At 36.3% G+C, this 16,377-nt stretch overlaps 1 protein-coding gene across 1 annotated transcript in view; it reads left to right on the top strand.

Moving 5' to 3' along the window:
- The window catches only part of nbeal2 (neurobeachin-like 2), a 118,251-nt gene extending 105,387 nt beyond the window's left edge, over positions 1 to 12,864 (top strand). Inside the window, 4 exon segments of the mRNA XM_073847831.1 lie at positions 1,591 to 1,752; positions 1,860 to 2,008; positions 2,558 to 2,693; positions 6,510 to 12,864. Coding sequence (XP_073703932.1) covers positions 1,591 to 1,752; positions 1,860 to 2,008; positions 2,558 to 2,693; positions 6,510 to 6,617 — 555 coding nt within the window. The 3' untranslated portion in view covers positions 6,618 to 12,864.
- Positions 12,865 to 16,377: the final 3,513 nt, after the last annotated feature.

Below are 16,377 nucleotides of genomic sequence, written 5' to 3'. Positions count from 1 at the left end.
CCGTCACTGATTAAAAAAATCCGTCAATGACGGACAATTTTCGGTTAACGCGACCTCTGCTAAGGAGACAAAAAAAAATCTATTAAAATAGAGACCGTGTGCATTCTCTAGTCTCCTTTTACGATTAATGTTGACAAGCAATGAATCACTTTTCTGAGTTTACACTGCCACCTGCAGGAAAAAATAGATCAATGAAGCATTTGACTCAAATTTCGATGTTTTAACTGCCATCTACATGAAGCACAACGGTACTGTCCGCGTGCACGCGAAGAGGGGGTAGTCTGCAGCTAGGGGGTCGGAATTGGGCACAACACCGGCGCCACGGTCCTGACTGCATCATTACTGTCTTTATTGGGTGTTTTTAGCGAATATGTACATTTATTCACATATGACTGGATGTGGTTGACTGTCCTGATTTTGGCTAATGCAGCACACTACTGAATAATGCGCATCAGAGAAGATTTAAAAATAGGTATACGCATAGCCGCCTGATAAAGTGGGTATACGCTGTATACCTGCGTATACCCTCCACTACACTACTGTATAATGATAAACATTTTCAACATTTACAAAGCAGCGTTTGTATTCGTCTAAGCTAAACATTTTTTTTTTATTTCAAATGTGTATAGGTTTACAGCCTACGCTAAATAACCACTAAACTTTTGTTTTATTTAACAGACAGAATTGTTCATTTAGCGTTTTTAGGTTCGCTGTGCAAAAAAAGAATGGCATCCACTGTACCGGGGTTTAATCTATTTCGCCTCGACTCCAGCACCAGGCCAGCAGAGTTGAATGTGCGCTCGCTTGAAGCGCTCATGGCTGGCAGCGGGAGCTGCTTAGCGCTTGCGTGTCGTGACGTGTTGATAACCTTATTAAAGAACTTAATAAAATATGAAAATAGATATTCCCAAATATAAAATATAGGCTATAGAGAATTTCACACAACGTACATAGATTTTTTTATTTTATTTTGTTTTTAATGACCCGCCCCAACCCGCCCCGCAAATAAAGTGACAATTTCTTAACCCGCCCCAACCCGTTACGAGACGACCCGCGCATCACTATCATGCTCCTCCCAAACCTTGTTAATAAAACATCATTAAAACGTCAAATTCAACATCATTTTTTGTGTATTTTTCCGTTCATGAGACGTGAAAGAGTAACTTACTCGTGTGCTGTGTGAGAGGCGCTCAGAAAACCAAACCAAATTGAGTTCTCTTTTGCGTCGTCAAATTTATTCATATGTCTGCTCTTCTCTTACTCCCAGATATTGACATTGTTGAACGTTTTATGAGACATGCAGCAAATGTATGCTAACTTGTGTCCCACAGGGTAGATCTATAGGCTACAATACGAGTTCAAATGTACGCATCTAACCTCCTTACTGCGCAGCAGATTTGTTCTGAATGAATCTCATCCTAAATCATCCCTCCATAACCTTTTCGTCTCGTTTTCGTCGGTGAAAAAATGTCATTGACGAAAATTATGACGAAAATTATTCATCAATGAAATTAACACTGCTGTATTGGTATTAGGGTTCATGAGTTGATGAGTTTTTTCTCACTTGCTCTTTTTTTTCCTCTTGTTCAGGATGGCACAGTAATTATGCATAGTGTGCGTCGTGGACAGTATCTGCGGACTCTGAGACCGCCTTCTGAGAGCTGCCTTCCTGCCCCTGTAGCCCATATGGAGGTCGGCATGGAAGGGCACATAGTGGCACAAACTGTTATGGAGGGCCGTTCTGCTGGAAAGGTGCTGAGAACAAGAAACAATAGTGTTTGAGTTATTTTGAGAATGGAAATTAACACAAATCTGTCCTATTTTTTATGTTTTTTTGTTATTCTAATTTGTGCCTGTAGGAGAAGTATGCACTGCATGTGTATTCTGTGAATGGCACTCTCTTAGCATCTGAGACCTTGGATGAGAAGATTTCAGCTTTGCATCTAGTGCCTGACTACCTCATCGTGGGCACACAACAGGGAAACCTTCACATTCGAGACTTGTACAGGTAAACAAAACTATCATTTAATTGTTTGTGGTCAGTATTTTTTATATTTGTATTGTTTTTTGAATGAAATGAATACTTTTATTTAGCAAGGACACATTGATTTGACCAAAAATTACAGTAAAGACTTTTACAGGTAATTTCTGTTAGCAGAATATCAAAATGATTTCTGAAGGATCGTGTGACTGAAAACTGATGAAATGGCTGCTGAAAATACAGTTTTGTAATATATTCAAATAAAAAAATTTTTTTAGATTGCAATAATATTTAAAAAATATTAAAGTTCTACTGTATTTTTGATCAAATAAACGCAGCCTTGCTCAGCATAAGCGGCTTCTTTCAATAACATTTAAAAAAAAAAGTTGTGTAGGCGAACAGCTGCTCAGCTTAGCACGACCTGTTTCATCATATTCTTTGATTTTTTTTTTTTCCCATTGTAGTAGATGAATTCTTTATAAATCCTATGTGTCATCACAGTAAATCTTCAGCAGCTGGGGCCATGTTTGCTTCTCATTCCCAAGTCTCTTTTTCATTGTGTTTGCGTGTGTGTAGCTTGAATCTGTCTGTGGCGCCGTTGGCCCTGAAGGTCCCTGTGCGCTGTGTGTCTGTCACGAAAGAGAGCAGTCATATTCTGGTGGGCCTGGAGGATGGCAAACTCATTGTGGTGGGAGCGGGAAAACCAGAGGAGGTAAAGTTGAGGGGTTGCCAGTAGGGTTTTACTGATTTAAATAAAATCCATGCTGCTAAAGTGGTATTAGTACATCATAATGCTGATACGCACAATTTACAGCAGTTAAAATTATTGATTTTTAGAACTGTTTACTTTTACATTATAAGTAACAATTAGAAAAGTACTGCATATGTGGTCAATATTGAGGAAACTAAAAATTAACTTTAAAAGAAATTACTTTTTACATTTAAAAAAAAATATATATATATTAAAAAATGTAATCCATACAATCAATAACTGATAGATAGAACCAAGTTAATAATTTGTTACACTTAAAGGTTGTATCAGCGATTTCTAGCCTGAAACATAAAGTGTCAAATTCAGCTGACCTTTCATCACGATCCGCTCGCTGCCTGCCCCATAAATTGTCTGTGAAAAAAACGCGTTTCTCTGGTCAGCCTAGGGTCCGAGATATGCCAAAAAAACAATCGGCACTACCAACCTTTCCACAGATAAACAAACAGTGTTCCAACCAATCAGCGTCAGGGGTTTGGTGTTGTGGACTTACGCTCCGCCTCCCTCACATCCCTGCACCAGTAGGAAAGTCCATAACACCAAACCCCTGACGCTGATTGGTTGGAACATTGTTTGTTTATCTGTGGAAAGGTTGGTAGTGCCGATTGTTTTTTTGGCATATCTCGGACCCTAGGCTGACCAGAGAGACGCGGTTTTTTCACAGACAATTTATGGGGCAAGCAGCGAGCGGATCGTGAAGAAAGGTCAGCTGAAATTGACACTTTATGTTTTAGGCTAGAAATCGCTGATACAACCTTTAAACGTCCATAACAGTTCTGAAGAAAAGATTTGTTGCTACTTCTGTTACGTTGTGTTTTTTACAAGAATGTCAGATGGAACTGTCAGTTCTGTGATGTTATAGTGTTATTAGTTCATTATAATGCTGATAAGCACTTTTATATGCAATTGCATGTTATAAAGTTCGAATTTTGAGTTTATTCTGACTTGATGTCTGAGAACTGCGAGTTTATATCTCACCGTTCTGACTTTGTAACACAATTCTGAGAGAAAAAGTCAGAATTATGAGATATAAACTCACAATTACGAAGAAAAAGTCTGTTATTACTTTTATTAGTTCATGTTAGTTCATGATTAATGTAATGTAACGTGTTTTTAAAATGTGCATGAAGCAATTCATATTAACCAAGAGTAATACATGCTAAAATATATTTTTTTTAAATTCGGGTCTGTTGTTAACAATCGGGTAAACTACTGTGGAAGCCTGTTTCTGCCACTGTATTAAAAATAAAAAAAGGTTTTTGCAACTTTTTTGCAACTCAAAATTGCATTATACAAACTCACAATTCTGACTTTTTTCTCAGAATTGCAAAATATAAATTCACAATTGCAAGTTATAATGCAGAAATAAAATCAGAATACTGTATATATATATATATTAGTGGTGGGCCGTTATCGGCGTTAACGTGCTGCGTTAACGTGAGACTCTTATCGGGCAATTAAAACAAATATCGCCATTAATCTATTCTCAAAATTGGGTTGGGAGCTGGGTCTAAACTACGCAAGATATGATGACTTTCACCTTGATATTTTAGCGCGGATGACGTATACCTAGTCGAATTGCACTGTAGGGGGCGAGAATGAGTCTTCAACTTCTGTGAAATTACCACATCAAATGAGACGTGCAGACATGAATGCAGCTATGAAGCCGCTTCAGGGCAGGTGCGTTGCTAGACCCTTTTTACTGGGGCACTTGAGTTATAATTTACTTTGATAATCCCGAAATAAAGACATTAAACTATATGCAACAACTGAATTGACGCTTCTAAAAGCAACGCAGTTTAATGGAAGACTATGCACGCAGAAATCCATGCCCGTGCGCGTCTGTGTATTTAACGGCAACGCGCACGTCGTGCAGCCTTTTGCGCAGAAGTACTTGGTTATACAAGTTTGTATAGGTAATTATGTTGTAAATGCAATTGTCAAGCAGTTTGTGATGCATTTTGGAAACAGGAGATGAGCGCCTGATCTAATGCGCCACCTGTCCTGTTCTCGAAGACTTACTTTTAGTCATTATTTGGGTAGCACACATATTCTGAATGCCTCCAGCAGAATTCAAATTAGCCATTTTAATCTAGATTAATCTAGATTAATTCCAAGATTTAATCTAGATTAATCTAGATTAAAAAAAGTTATCTATGCCCACCCCTTATATATATATATATATATATATATATATATATATATATATATATACACACACACACACACACACAAATGATACTATTATTATTTATTTATTTTACAAAATACTATTATTTATTGTTAGTTCATAATAATGTAATGTTAAAATGTGTTTTTAAAAAGGTAAATTTTTCCCTCAGAATTGCAAGATACAAACTCACGATTCTAACTTTTTTCTCAGAAGTGCAAGATGTAAACTCAAGTTTTAAACCAGAATTTCAAGATATAAACTCACAATTGCGAGTTATAAAGCCAGAATTGCAAGAAATAAACTCACAATTCTGACTTTTTTCTCAGAAATTATATAAACTCGCAATTATGATTTATAAAGTCAGAATTGTGAGATATAAATTCGCAATTATAAGTTATTAAGTCCAGTTTTGAGGGGGAAAACTGATATTTTCTCAGAATTGCAAGTTTATATCTTACAATTCTGACTTAATAAAAAATTGCATTATATAAACTCCCAATTGTGATTAAAAAAATCTGAATTGTAATAAACTTGAAATTGCGAGAAATAAAATCATAATTGCATTATAAACTCAGAATTCTGACTTTTTTCTCAGAATTGCATGATGTAAACTCACAATTTTGAGTTATAAAGTCAGAACTGCAAGATATAAAGTCAGAATTGTGAGATATAAACTCACAATTGCAAGTTAAGTCCAGTTCTGAGAGGGGGAAAGGATATTTTTTCAGAATTGTGAGTTTATATCTCACAATTCTGACTTAATAACTTTCTCTTTTTTTTCAGAATTGCATGATATAAACTCACAATTGCGAATTTAAAAATCTGAATTGCAAGAAATAAACTTGAAATTGAGAGTAATAAAATCAGAATTGCCATATAATTTCGCAATTCTGACTCTATTTCTCACAATTACATGATATAAACTCACAATTGTGAGTTATAAAGTAAGACCTGTGAGATATAAACTATCAAGTTGTCAAGTCCAGTTCTGAAGGGAGAGAAAAAAAATATTTTCTCTGAATTACGAGTTTATATCTCGCAAATCTGATTTTTCTTCCTCAGAATTGCGTGATATAAACTCACAATTGCGAGTTTAAAAAATCTGAATTGCAAGATATAAACTTGAAATTGCAAGAAATGAAATCAGAATTGATTTAAACTCGCAATTCTATTTTTTTTCCTCAAAATTACACAATATAAACATTGTGAGTTATAAAGTCAGAATTGCGAGTTAAGTCAGAATTGTGAGATATAAACCTGCAATTCTGAGAAAATATATTTTTTTCTCCTCAGAACTGGACTTGATAACTCGTAATTGCAGTTATCAGTTTGTATCATGCAATTCAGAGAAAAAAATGTCAGAATTGGAAGATGTAAACTCCCAATTGCAAGTTTTTGCAAGCAATTGTGAGATAAAAAGTCGCAATTTACTTTTTTTGATTTTTTTATTCAGTGCTGCAAACTGGCTTCCATAAATTACTATATCATGCTACCAAAAAAAGGTCACCTTACCTTTGTTGAAGATGTTAATTTATGTGTAACTTAAATATTCAAATTTCAATATTTAAACCTTTGTCTTAATTCAGGTGCGGTCTGGGCAGTTTTCCCGCCGACTGTGGGGCTCCACACGCAGAATCTCCCAGGTGTCCTCTGGAGAGACCGAATACAACCCCGTCGAGCCTCCTGCTAAATGAGCCCCTCGTGCCTTCAGCAAACCTGTGCATCCACAAAAGACAACAGTGTCAGCTCTCCTGCAGCGCTGGTCTGCTTTCCTGCCCTTCTAAAACAGAGAGCTTGGGAACATGAGAGCGTAAAGGGAACACAAGTGGTGAAACATGGACTTTTTTTTACAAAAAGGGAAAAGAACATTCTTGAAAATGCAATGATTTATACTGCTTTTAACAGATAAGCATTCCAAAGAATTTTGATCAGACGACCGCAGGCAACTTTTTAAGTGTTGACGGCTAAGACTGAAATTTTTAAAAGCAGTATGTTCTGTCCTGTGAATCACAGACTGTCTTCTCACTGGCTGGAGCTCCGCGTGATGAACTTAGTCTCTGTCACTGGGTGACAAACCGTCATCACCTGAGCCGTTTTATAGTATAGTAGTTCTTCCTATGCTGATTTTCGCTTTTGCTTTACTGACCATGATCAGCACAGCAACACTGGTACTTCGTCTGACACTTGAAAACCTTCTCAAATTAAGCAATGTCATCTATTAAGCCAGATTTTTCCATGGGACAGGCACCAACAGAGACACCTTAGCTCTGTGTATGTATGTGGGTGTGGGTGTTTGTAATGCTTTGCACGGTTATTTGCATACGCTTTGTATAACGCAATGATTAATGTGACGCCGAAATTGGAACAAGATCATTTCACTCTTGTTTAATGATGTTAAGCACTTTGAGCCCAATGAAGTCTTGAGACTTGATTCAGTACCTCTGGTGCCTTAAAACAGGTAAACAATAGAAATGGCCATAATTATGATTCATTATGACATGAAATACATTAAAGGGATAGTTCACCTGAAAATGAAAGTTATGTTTTGTCATCCTTGACTCACCCTCACAGTGTTCCAAACCAGTATGACTGACTTTCTCCTGAAAATGAAAAAAATTGTCAAAAAATTATATATGGTTTCTAAAAATTTAATTTTATATTGTTTTAATTTTGAAAAAAAATTATTATATATTTTTTGTTCCTACAGTTTATATATATATATAATTTTATTTTTTAAGCCATAAAGATTTAGGAACAACATGGTGGTGAGTAAATGATCACATAATCTTAATTTTGGGGTAAACTATCTATACTTAATTTAGTCCTGCTTATAAAAACAGCTTTTTCAATATCTCTCTCACAATGTGTAAATCTGTCATATCCTGTTATATATTATTAAAAGGAAGTGCCTTTCCTGTAATGGATTTGCACAGCCATCACAAAAATCCTCTTAAACGTGAATAAGACAGTGCACTTATGTGTGTGTTCTTCCACTGTAGGGCAGCGCTTTCTAAAATGGGCAAAAATTGCTCTTGAATATAAGCGCTTTTGGCTTCTATTCATATAATAGTTGCGCGGTTTCAGCACATCCTCACATGCCGCTTAATGTGCTGTGCTTTTGAACTCATTTACAGAAAATCTAAACCTTAGCAGGAATTTTATCCATTTTTAATTCCGCAAAGTGCCTCAAATGTGTTCCTCACTGTAATTATGGAACTATTTGTAATATGTGAACCATACACCAGCTAGTCTTAATTGTCCTGTGAATGTGTTTGTTGGCTGGGGCCACAACTCTGTCTATGTTACCATTGGAATTTTGTCTCTAGATGTTTTTTTTCTTCTTCTTTTGACGCACTGAATGCTTTGAAGGCTGTGCTGTGTGAGTGGTGTCTGTGCGACACATGGGTATTGGGGTGAGGGAGCAGAGGACACATCTTGCTGGCTTCTCTGGGATGGTTGCGTTAAATCTGCTGCTCTGCGCTGGATAGCAAAGCCAGCAGAGACAAAGGAAAGCACCGAGCACAATGGCCAGCAGTTATACACTGTATAAAAGAATAGTTTACCCAGAAATTATATATACTTTTTAAAGCATTGACTTGCCTTTGTGTGGTTTTAAACTTGTATGACTTTTTATGAGTAATAACTGACCGTTCGCCAGAGTGTGATTGACCTAACCAGTCATGATGTCGAATCTACCATTTTGTCCGACAAACTAACCAGACAGGAGAGTAATGTTGGTGGACTTATGCTGCGTTCAAGGCAACTTGAAATTTCGATTTTTCCCACCTCCTACTTGGGAATAATGTCTGAAACGCTGCTTGAAGTCGGATATAACCGACCTGTGAACTCTGGGCAGATCAATCTACCCTGACCTCAGCAGGGCACATCATTTGATGTCAATTCTTCCAACGAACATAGTGAGGAGTTACCTTATGTCAAACTTAAAAATATTAGACATTAAGTTTGTAAAATGATACATTAATTTGAGCTTTTTCGTCAGCTGTTTTTAAGTTGGAAGTGGGACATTTCAACTTGGATGTTCCCTCTTCTGACCCGGTCTGGAACACGACATTAAACGTAAAAAATCGTATGTACTGACGTCTTTCCACTTTTGAAACACAATACCTTCTGATGTTCATTCATTTTTAAAGGGATAGTTCACCCAAAAATGAAAAATTGATGTTTATCTGCTTACCTCCAGGGCATCCAAGATGTAGGTGACTTTGTTTCCTCAGTAGAACACAAACAATGATTTTTAACTCAAACCATTACAGTCTGTCAGTCATATAATGGCAGTCAATTGGACCCATGGATGTGAGAGTCAAAAAAACATACACAGACAAAACCAAATTAAACCCTGCGGCTCGTGGCCATACATCCAGGTCTTAACACATGAAACAATCAGAACAGTATTTAAATCATTTTTGTTTTACCTCTGATCCACCGCAATGTCCAACAATCAGGATAAGCACAAGTAATTACCATTTTGAGTACCCGCAATCTCTCAGTAAGCAGATAAACATCAAATTTTCATTTTTAGTGATTTATCTCTTTAATTTACGGTATAACTAGTAGAGGAAGAGATAATCATTTCACATGCTGCCTGAACTCAGGCGCTACATCGATCTGTCACAACACATAAAGAGCCACAAAACAGTATTTATCATTTAAATTTTTACAAAAATGACAAAATTTTACAGTTTCATACCTAAAGGAACCTGGTCTGCCTTGTCTGTTGACGTATTGTCAATTTCCTCTTTGCTCCGCTATGTATTTTTCACTGCGTAAAAACATGACATAGCAGCAATAACAAAGAGGGCGGGGCTTGATCATTCACGGAAGTTTGATTGACAGGCAATCTGATCAGTCATTTCGCTGAATCTGCCATCTTGTCCGACAAATAAACCAGACAGGAGTAAAAAATGGTTTGTACTGCCATCTTTTTATAAACGTTAAAACATGAAACCTTCTGATGTTCATTCATGTTTATTTGTGCTATAACTAGTTAAGAGGAAGAGATAATCAGTTCATGTGCTGCTTGAACTGAGGCAGCTACAGCAGTCTGTCACGACACAATAAAGTGCCACAAAATTATATTTAGGGGCCAAGCACCAAAGGCACTTATTGCATCCATTGGCGTTCTTTTTTTTTCTGCTTTGGAAGTCTATGGCAGCCCATAGACTTCCAAGTTATAAAATTTGGCACACAGATAGAGGACAGTCTCAACATTAAGCATAGCCAGTTTGAAGTCTTTATCCCATACTATATAGCGCCACCACTTGTCCAGAGTTTCACTCATGTTTATGTTCAATTCAATTCAAGTTTATTTGTATATTGCTTTTCATGATGTTAAGAACTTTTGAGCTGTACAATTTAGAACAAGAACTCTTTTTTACTCTGTTTCCTTAGCTCATGCCAAGTTGAATGAACACCAAAATTTAAAATTCGATTTTTCACAATTTTTCATAGTTTGAAAAACGTCTAGACAGTCTGTCTGATTTTCACCAAAATTTGCTCAGATCATCTTCAGACCATGCTGGCAAAAAGTTATGAAATTTAAGTTGATTAGTCAAACCATTCTTGAATGATGTGCAAACGAATTTGACAAAAGCATGCAAAAATGAACACGAGGCTACGTTTTAGCATATTCTTACCAAACTTGGTGTGTGTTATAACAACCATGACCTGAGGCTACCTGCATAATTCAGTGCATTTTAATTCAACGCCGCCAAGTGGTCAATAGATATAAAAAAAAATTATATTTTTGCTTGTTATTTCTAAATGGTTTGGCCAAAAGTAACAAAACTGGTCTCATTAGATTTGTGCAGCATGCAAGTCGAACCATATTCAATTTGTCATCCATTTTGAGCGTTGGCCATTTTGAATTTTGTCATAAAATGTTATATTTTACAAACTCATCTATCCTTACAAAACTTTGTATCGGTCTTTGGCACCATGCCCTGATAGCACTCAAAAAGTCAGTTGTTATAATTTATGTTGAAAACCTACTTTTTCAAACTCCTCCTAGACCATTCGTCTGTTTTTCACCAAATTGACTCAGATTATTTTCAGACTACGCTGGCAAAATTATAGATTTTGTGTCGATATACAGAAGCGTTGTCTTTTAACGCATCAACAAATTTGCTGGAATAACGTCAAACTGTGTCCGAGGCTGTATTTCTTCAAAAGTTTTGACATATTGACACCAAACTTTGTATGTGCCATTGTCACCTCACACAGACCATGCCACATTATTTTGTTAACAACGTCTCCTATTGGGCAAAAGTGATAAACCATTCGTTAACCATTAATAATGGAATTTTCAAAAATGCTTAGAACTTTTCATTACATTATTGTCTATTGTAATCAAACTGGTCTCAAAATATTCCTTGGGTCATGCCAAGAACATAGATGCCAATTTTGCCATAGTTGGCCAAATTTCCTGTCCGCCATTTTGATTTATGTTGAAATCTTTTTAGAACTCCTCCTAGAGTGTTAGTCCAATTTTCAAAAATTATCAAATCAGATCATCTTCAGACTGTGCTGACAAAATGGATTTTGTTGATAGACAAAACTGCTTTTGTATAGCACCGCAACAAATTTGAAGCATGATGCCAGACTATGTCTGAGGCTGTATCTCTGCAAAGCTTTGACATATTGACACCAAACTTTGTCACCTCACACAGAACACACCACATCAATTTGATAACAGCGTCTCCTATTGGGCAAAAGTGATGATCCATTAAATCACATTTAATTTTCCAGCCATTTTGAATAAAATCATCTTAAAATGGCTTCAGTTACTCATTGCTACAGTTGGTCTAATGCTTGCTTTCTTCTGTCATGCTTGGCCCCTTAATTGCTGCTTGCAGCTATATTTATTGTTTGAATTTTTTACAAAAATTACAGTTTAAAAGCTGAGACTGTTTCATAATTTGTATGAATGCTCTGTCTTGTCTGTTGGCACATTGTCAGTCTCCGCGATGTATTTTTCACTGCGTAAATCATGACATAGCAACAACTTGCAACAACATTATATATTACATTTTCTGGCGTCATTTATGTGAGAAACAAAACAATATTTACGCTGTTATTTCTGAAAATCTTCTCCTCAGGTGAGCTGTTAACTGCTGTGACCGGAACACTTGAGTCAATTTGATTTATGAATGAATCATTCAGGCTTTGTGAACTGGATCATTCATTGTAAAGTTCTCAGAAGAGCGATTTGTTCATGAATAATGACTTAAAATTCCGCACTCAAAGCTACCGTATGAGTTCAGAAGTAAAAAAAATAGAGCTTAAATCGTATGGATCACTTTTTAGATGGTTCTTTTGAAGCTTTGGTCAACATTCAGTTTAATTGCACTGAGAACAAACAACCAACAAATCTTCTAAATCCTCTTTTTGTGTTCCATAAAAGAAAAAGTCATACAGGTTTGGACCGACATAAGGGGGAGTAATTTTAATATTCTTCAGTAAATGATTTCTTCATTACAACATTGTCCTCTATATCACTATCACTTACAGTTCAAACACTGCCACTGAAATTATTACTGTAAGATAGCTTAAGGGATTTTTTTTTTTAAATGTGCATTAGTTTTTCCACTGTGTTTCCCCCGCTACAAATGCACAAATTGTTGTACACAGGGTTTAGTTTTGAAGATCCAACGATAGAATTTCATTTGTGTTGGGAAACTGAAGCCATAAGAGATTAAGGCCTGTTTTTATGAAATGCTTATAAATAAACCACTCCACCATTCTTGTTATGCAGGAACTATGATGTTGCAGAACAGGATAAATTATGTTAAGCTCCATGTCTGTTTGAACAAATGACAGCTTCAAAAGAGATGTAAACAGCCATTCTCTGTTGGACACATACTGCCCATTGTTTGAGTGAATGATGTGATTGTGTAAATGTACATGGTTTCTTTTAATTAAAAATATTAGTCTATATAAATTGAGTTGAGTTGTGACTTTTCATCTTCTGTACTGTTAGTTTTTTTTAATGTCTAGTTCTAAAATATGTCTTTTTTTTAATATAAGGGTTTTAAAAAGGTCTTAAGATGCTTAAATGTAGGCTGTGTACTTCTTTTCCTTTCTCAAATCCAGTCTCTGTTTCTCTCTGACGTCTCAGCCTTTTATTCCCTCCTCCTGTCCTGACGTGTTAAACCCTATTAGAGTTGAAGAGGTCACAGTTACACCACATTTATCTGAGCCGGGAATCCTTTGATCTCCTGATGGACCGAGCATCCTGTTGGCTGACCCATAAACACCCCAAGGGGTACGTTTGAGTGGACGACAGGGGAAGGGGGGGTCGATTCTGGCATGGAGGGATGGAATGCGCCTCTTCCAGTCACTACTTGCAGTGGGGCAGAGAGGAGATGGGACGTGCTGGTTAAGGTGGCAATTCGGCTCTGATCTGTGTGGCTAACAATGGGAGGAGGGCTTGACACCTCACTCTTAGTAGAACCAGGCATCTTTCCCCCACCCCCAAAAAGAAGAGACGGGGGAGGAACTGGGGTTAAAACGTCCTGACAATCACTTGTTGTCTAGGTAGTTCCTGAACCACAACAACCTGCAAACAACCACAAAGGCCCCTAGTCTCCCCAACCCCCTTATCCTGTCTCTGCGTTGTCAGGTTGTGGAATCATCTCCCATCAAAGTTTTATTATTTCTTTGCTGTGATCTGCAAAGTCACACTTTGGTAACAGCTTGCCAAAGTCTTTGCATCTTTGGAGGGTTTATAGTCTTGTCCCTGGAATTTTCTTTTGACCACGAACCAGAGATTGTGAGCTGTAACAACTTAATGACTCAAGATCTACAGACATGGGTGTTGGCCATAAAAACAGTTCACACTAAGAACGATAAGTGTAGTGATAACTATTCTGTTTATTATAAGAATGTTGTAGTTTTGTCGTGTCATCTGCCATTTTAAATGCTCAAACTGTCAACTGGCTGTCAATAGCTGGGTCTCCAACCAAAGTAGTGAATTTAACTTATGCTCATAATTGGAATATCGCGTAAAACATTCGCGAAAAAGCACCGTTTCCCTCCAACGAGTCAAAGAGAACAAAATCATCACTTCCTGATAAACTAGCACTATAAATCACTAAGAAAAGAAGGAGAAGCCATTGAATATAATAGTTTTTATATATAATAAATTACTTGTACCTCAGAATGATCAGACGAAACAAAATAAATGTGCTCATTGCTTTCGGAGGTGGATGCCTGCTGTTTGGGAACGCAGTCATGTAAGATAGTGTAAGAAGGTCTGGGAGACTTATACAGAAATACTTTGACGACAGACTTTGCTCAGGCATTTCAGAATGACCATAAAAACATTTCCGCTGGTTAGTAAAGTTTTACCACCTCATAGTACTAAGTCACATGAGTTTTTTGATGCACATGAAGGAATTTATTCAGTTAATATTCAAATATTCAAAATCCGCATAAAAAGAGGGTGATGGAAATAAAACTAATGTTTTTATCTTTCGTCAGCTAAAAAAAATGATATAAATGATTCCAGTTATACTGTTAATTTGTATTATTGCTATAGCTGTGGTGTGGACTTCACTATTCTCATAAAATTCAAACGATACTTAAAACTTCATAGTTATCCTCAGCGTGAACGGGTGCTAAGTCTGGTCCAGCTTTGGCTTGTTTAGGGCTGTTTATATCTGTTTTTTTTTTTGTTTTTTTTGTCTATCGCTTTAATTGCTTAAGCTCTTTAAAGTTGAAGGAATTTGGATGTTCTGTCAATGTTTTAGCATTATTAGCTGAAAAAATTGTTCTGAAGGGATTCAACAACATTGCTCCTCTGTATCGCTATCATTGTTGCTGTGATGACTATTCTTATAGAATTCAAACTGTTATTAAAACATGAAATCTGTTTACAAAGATGCACAAATTTCTTATTTTGTTCCGCAGGGCTCCTCTTCATTTTCCACTAGGTCATATTATTCAGAGACACAACTTATCTTATCATTTCTATGCCAACGAAATTCAACTTTATCTTCCTGTTAAAGATAACAGCTGTTTTTTATCCAGTTTGTTTGTCTGCATAATATAAAATGCTGGATGGATATGAATTGTTTACAGCTAAACAATGACAAAACTGAAATAATAATTTTTGGCCCATCGATTCTGACCTCTGAAATTGCCAATCACCTTGATCCCTACTCTTTTAATGTACATGAATGTGTCAAAAACCTTGGAGTTCCTGGAGATCTATTCAAGATCTAGGTTCAAGACGATGTTTTGTAAGAAGAACCCCAAAATTGTTATACATGCTTTCATAACATCCAGATTGGAGTACTGTAATTTGCTCTACATGGGTTTGCCTAAATAATCTTTAGATTCAAAACGCAGCAGCTAAATTGATGACTGGCACTAAAAAGTGAGCACATTACACTTGTGCTTGCCTCTCTTAACTGGTTACCTTTTACAGTCTGTGTTAGTTTTCAAATTTTGCTCTGATAAAAAATGTTGCTCTGATAAAATGTTCCCTTAGAGCACATGTACATCACAGAGACGTTTATTTGACATCTGCATTTACATCTGCAAGATTAATTTTTTACAGTGTTTGCTCATCTACAATACAGACGTTTCATATTAAATGTCAAATAGACATTAAGAATTTGTCTATAAGATTGTCGTGGCAAAAATCAGGGAAACACATTCTATTATGTCATACTCCCAAGACTCAAATCTTTGTTTTGGGCCCCTGATACCTTTACCTCATGTCATCTTCAGAGCAGGTTTAGATAAAGCAGAAACTTGTTTCATAAGCAATGTTTCATAAGCACATATGAGTAAAATTAATTTTTCTTCCACAGTATGTAAAACTGACATCTTAAAGATGCTTGTCAGCAGATGCTTTCAAGGCACACACTGCATAAAGGTCCTAGGACCACAATTTTCACAACTTTCAAAGTTGTTTTATGACTGTTCTGGCTTACCAGAAGTTTTCTTTGGAAAGATGCTTCGTGAGATGAAAAATCAGTATGTTGTAAACTGAACACACTGCACTTCTATCTCCCACAGCCTCATTTTCAGTCCTGTCAAAACACTAAACATGACTAAAGTCTATAGTAGGGAAGTAGGCAAATTCAAACACAGGGAAAATCTTCTATTTGATTAATGAATAGATATTTATTTAGTTGCCTTAGTTATTTTGTTTAATTTAGTTAGCCTTTGTTTGTTCTAGAAATACAATATATTAATTGGACAAAAATATTTAAGTTGTATGTTTGTTACAACCCTGATAGCACTTGTACATCACGGAGACATCTATTTGACGTCTGCATTTACATCTGCAAGATGTATTTTTTAGAGCGTTTGCTCATCTGCTATACGTCTATTGGATGTTTCCTATCAGATGTCAAATAGACTTATACTGTATTCAATGTCTTTATTTAGAATGTATGTAAAACTGACATCTGAAAGATGTCTGTC

This window comes from Garra rufa, chromosome 9, assembly GCF_049309525.1.
Source record: "Garra rufa chromosome 9, GarRuf1.0, whole genome shotgun sequence".
Lineage (NCBI taxonomy): Eukaryota > Metazoa > Chordata > Actinopteri > Cypriniformes > Cyprinidae > Garra > Garra rufa.
This window is presented reverse-complemented; position numbering and strand designations above follow the sequence as displayed.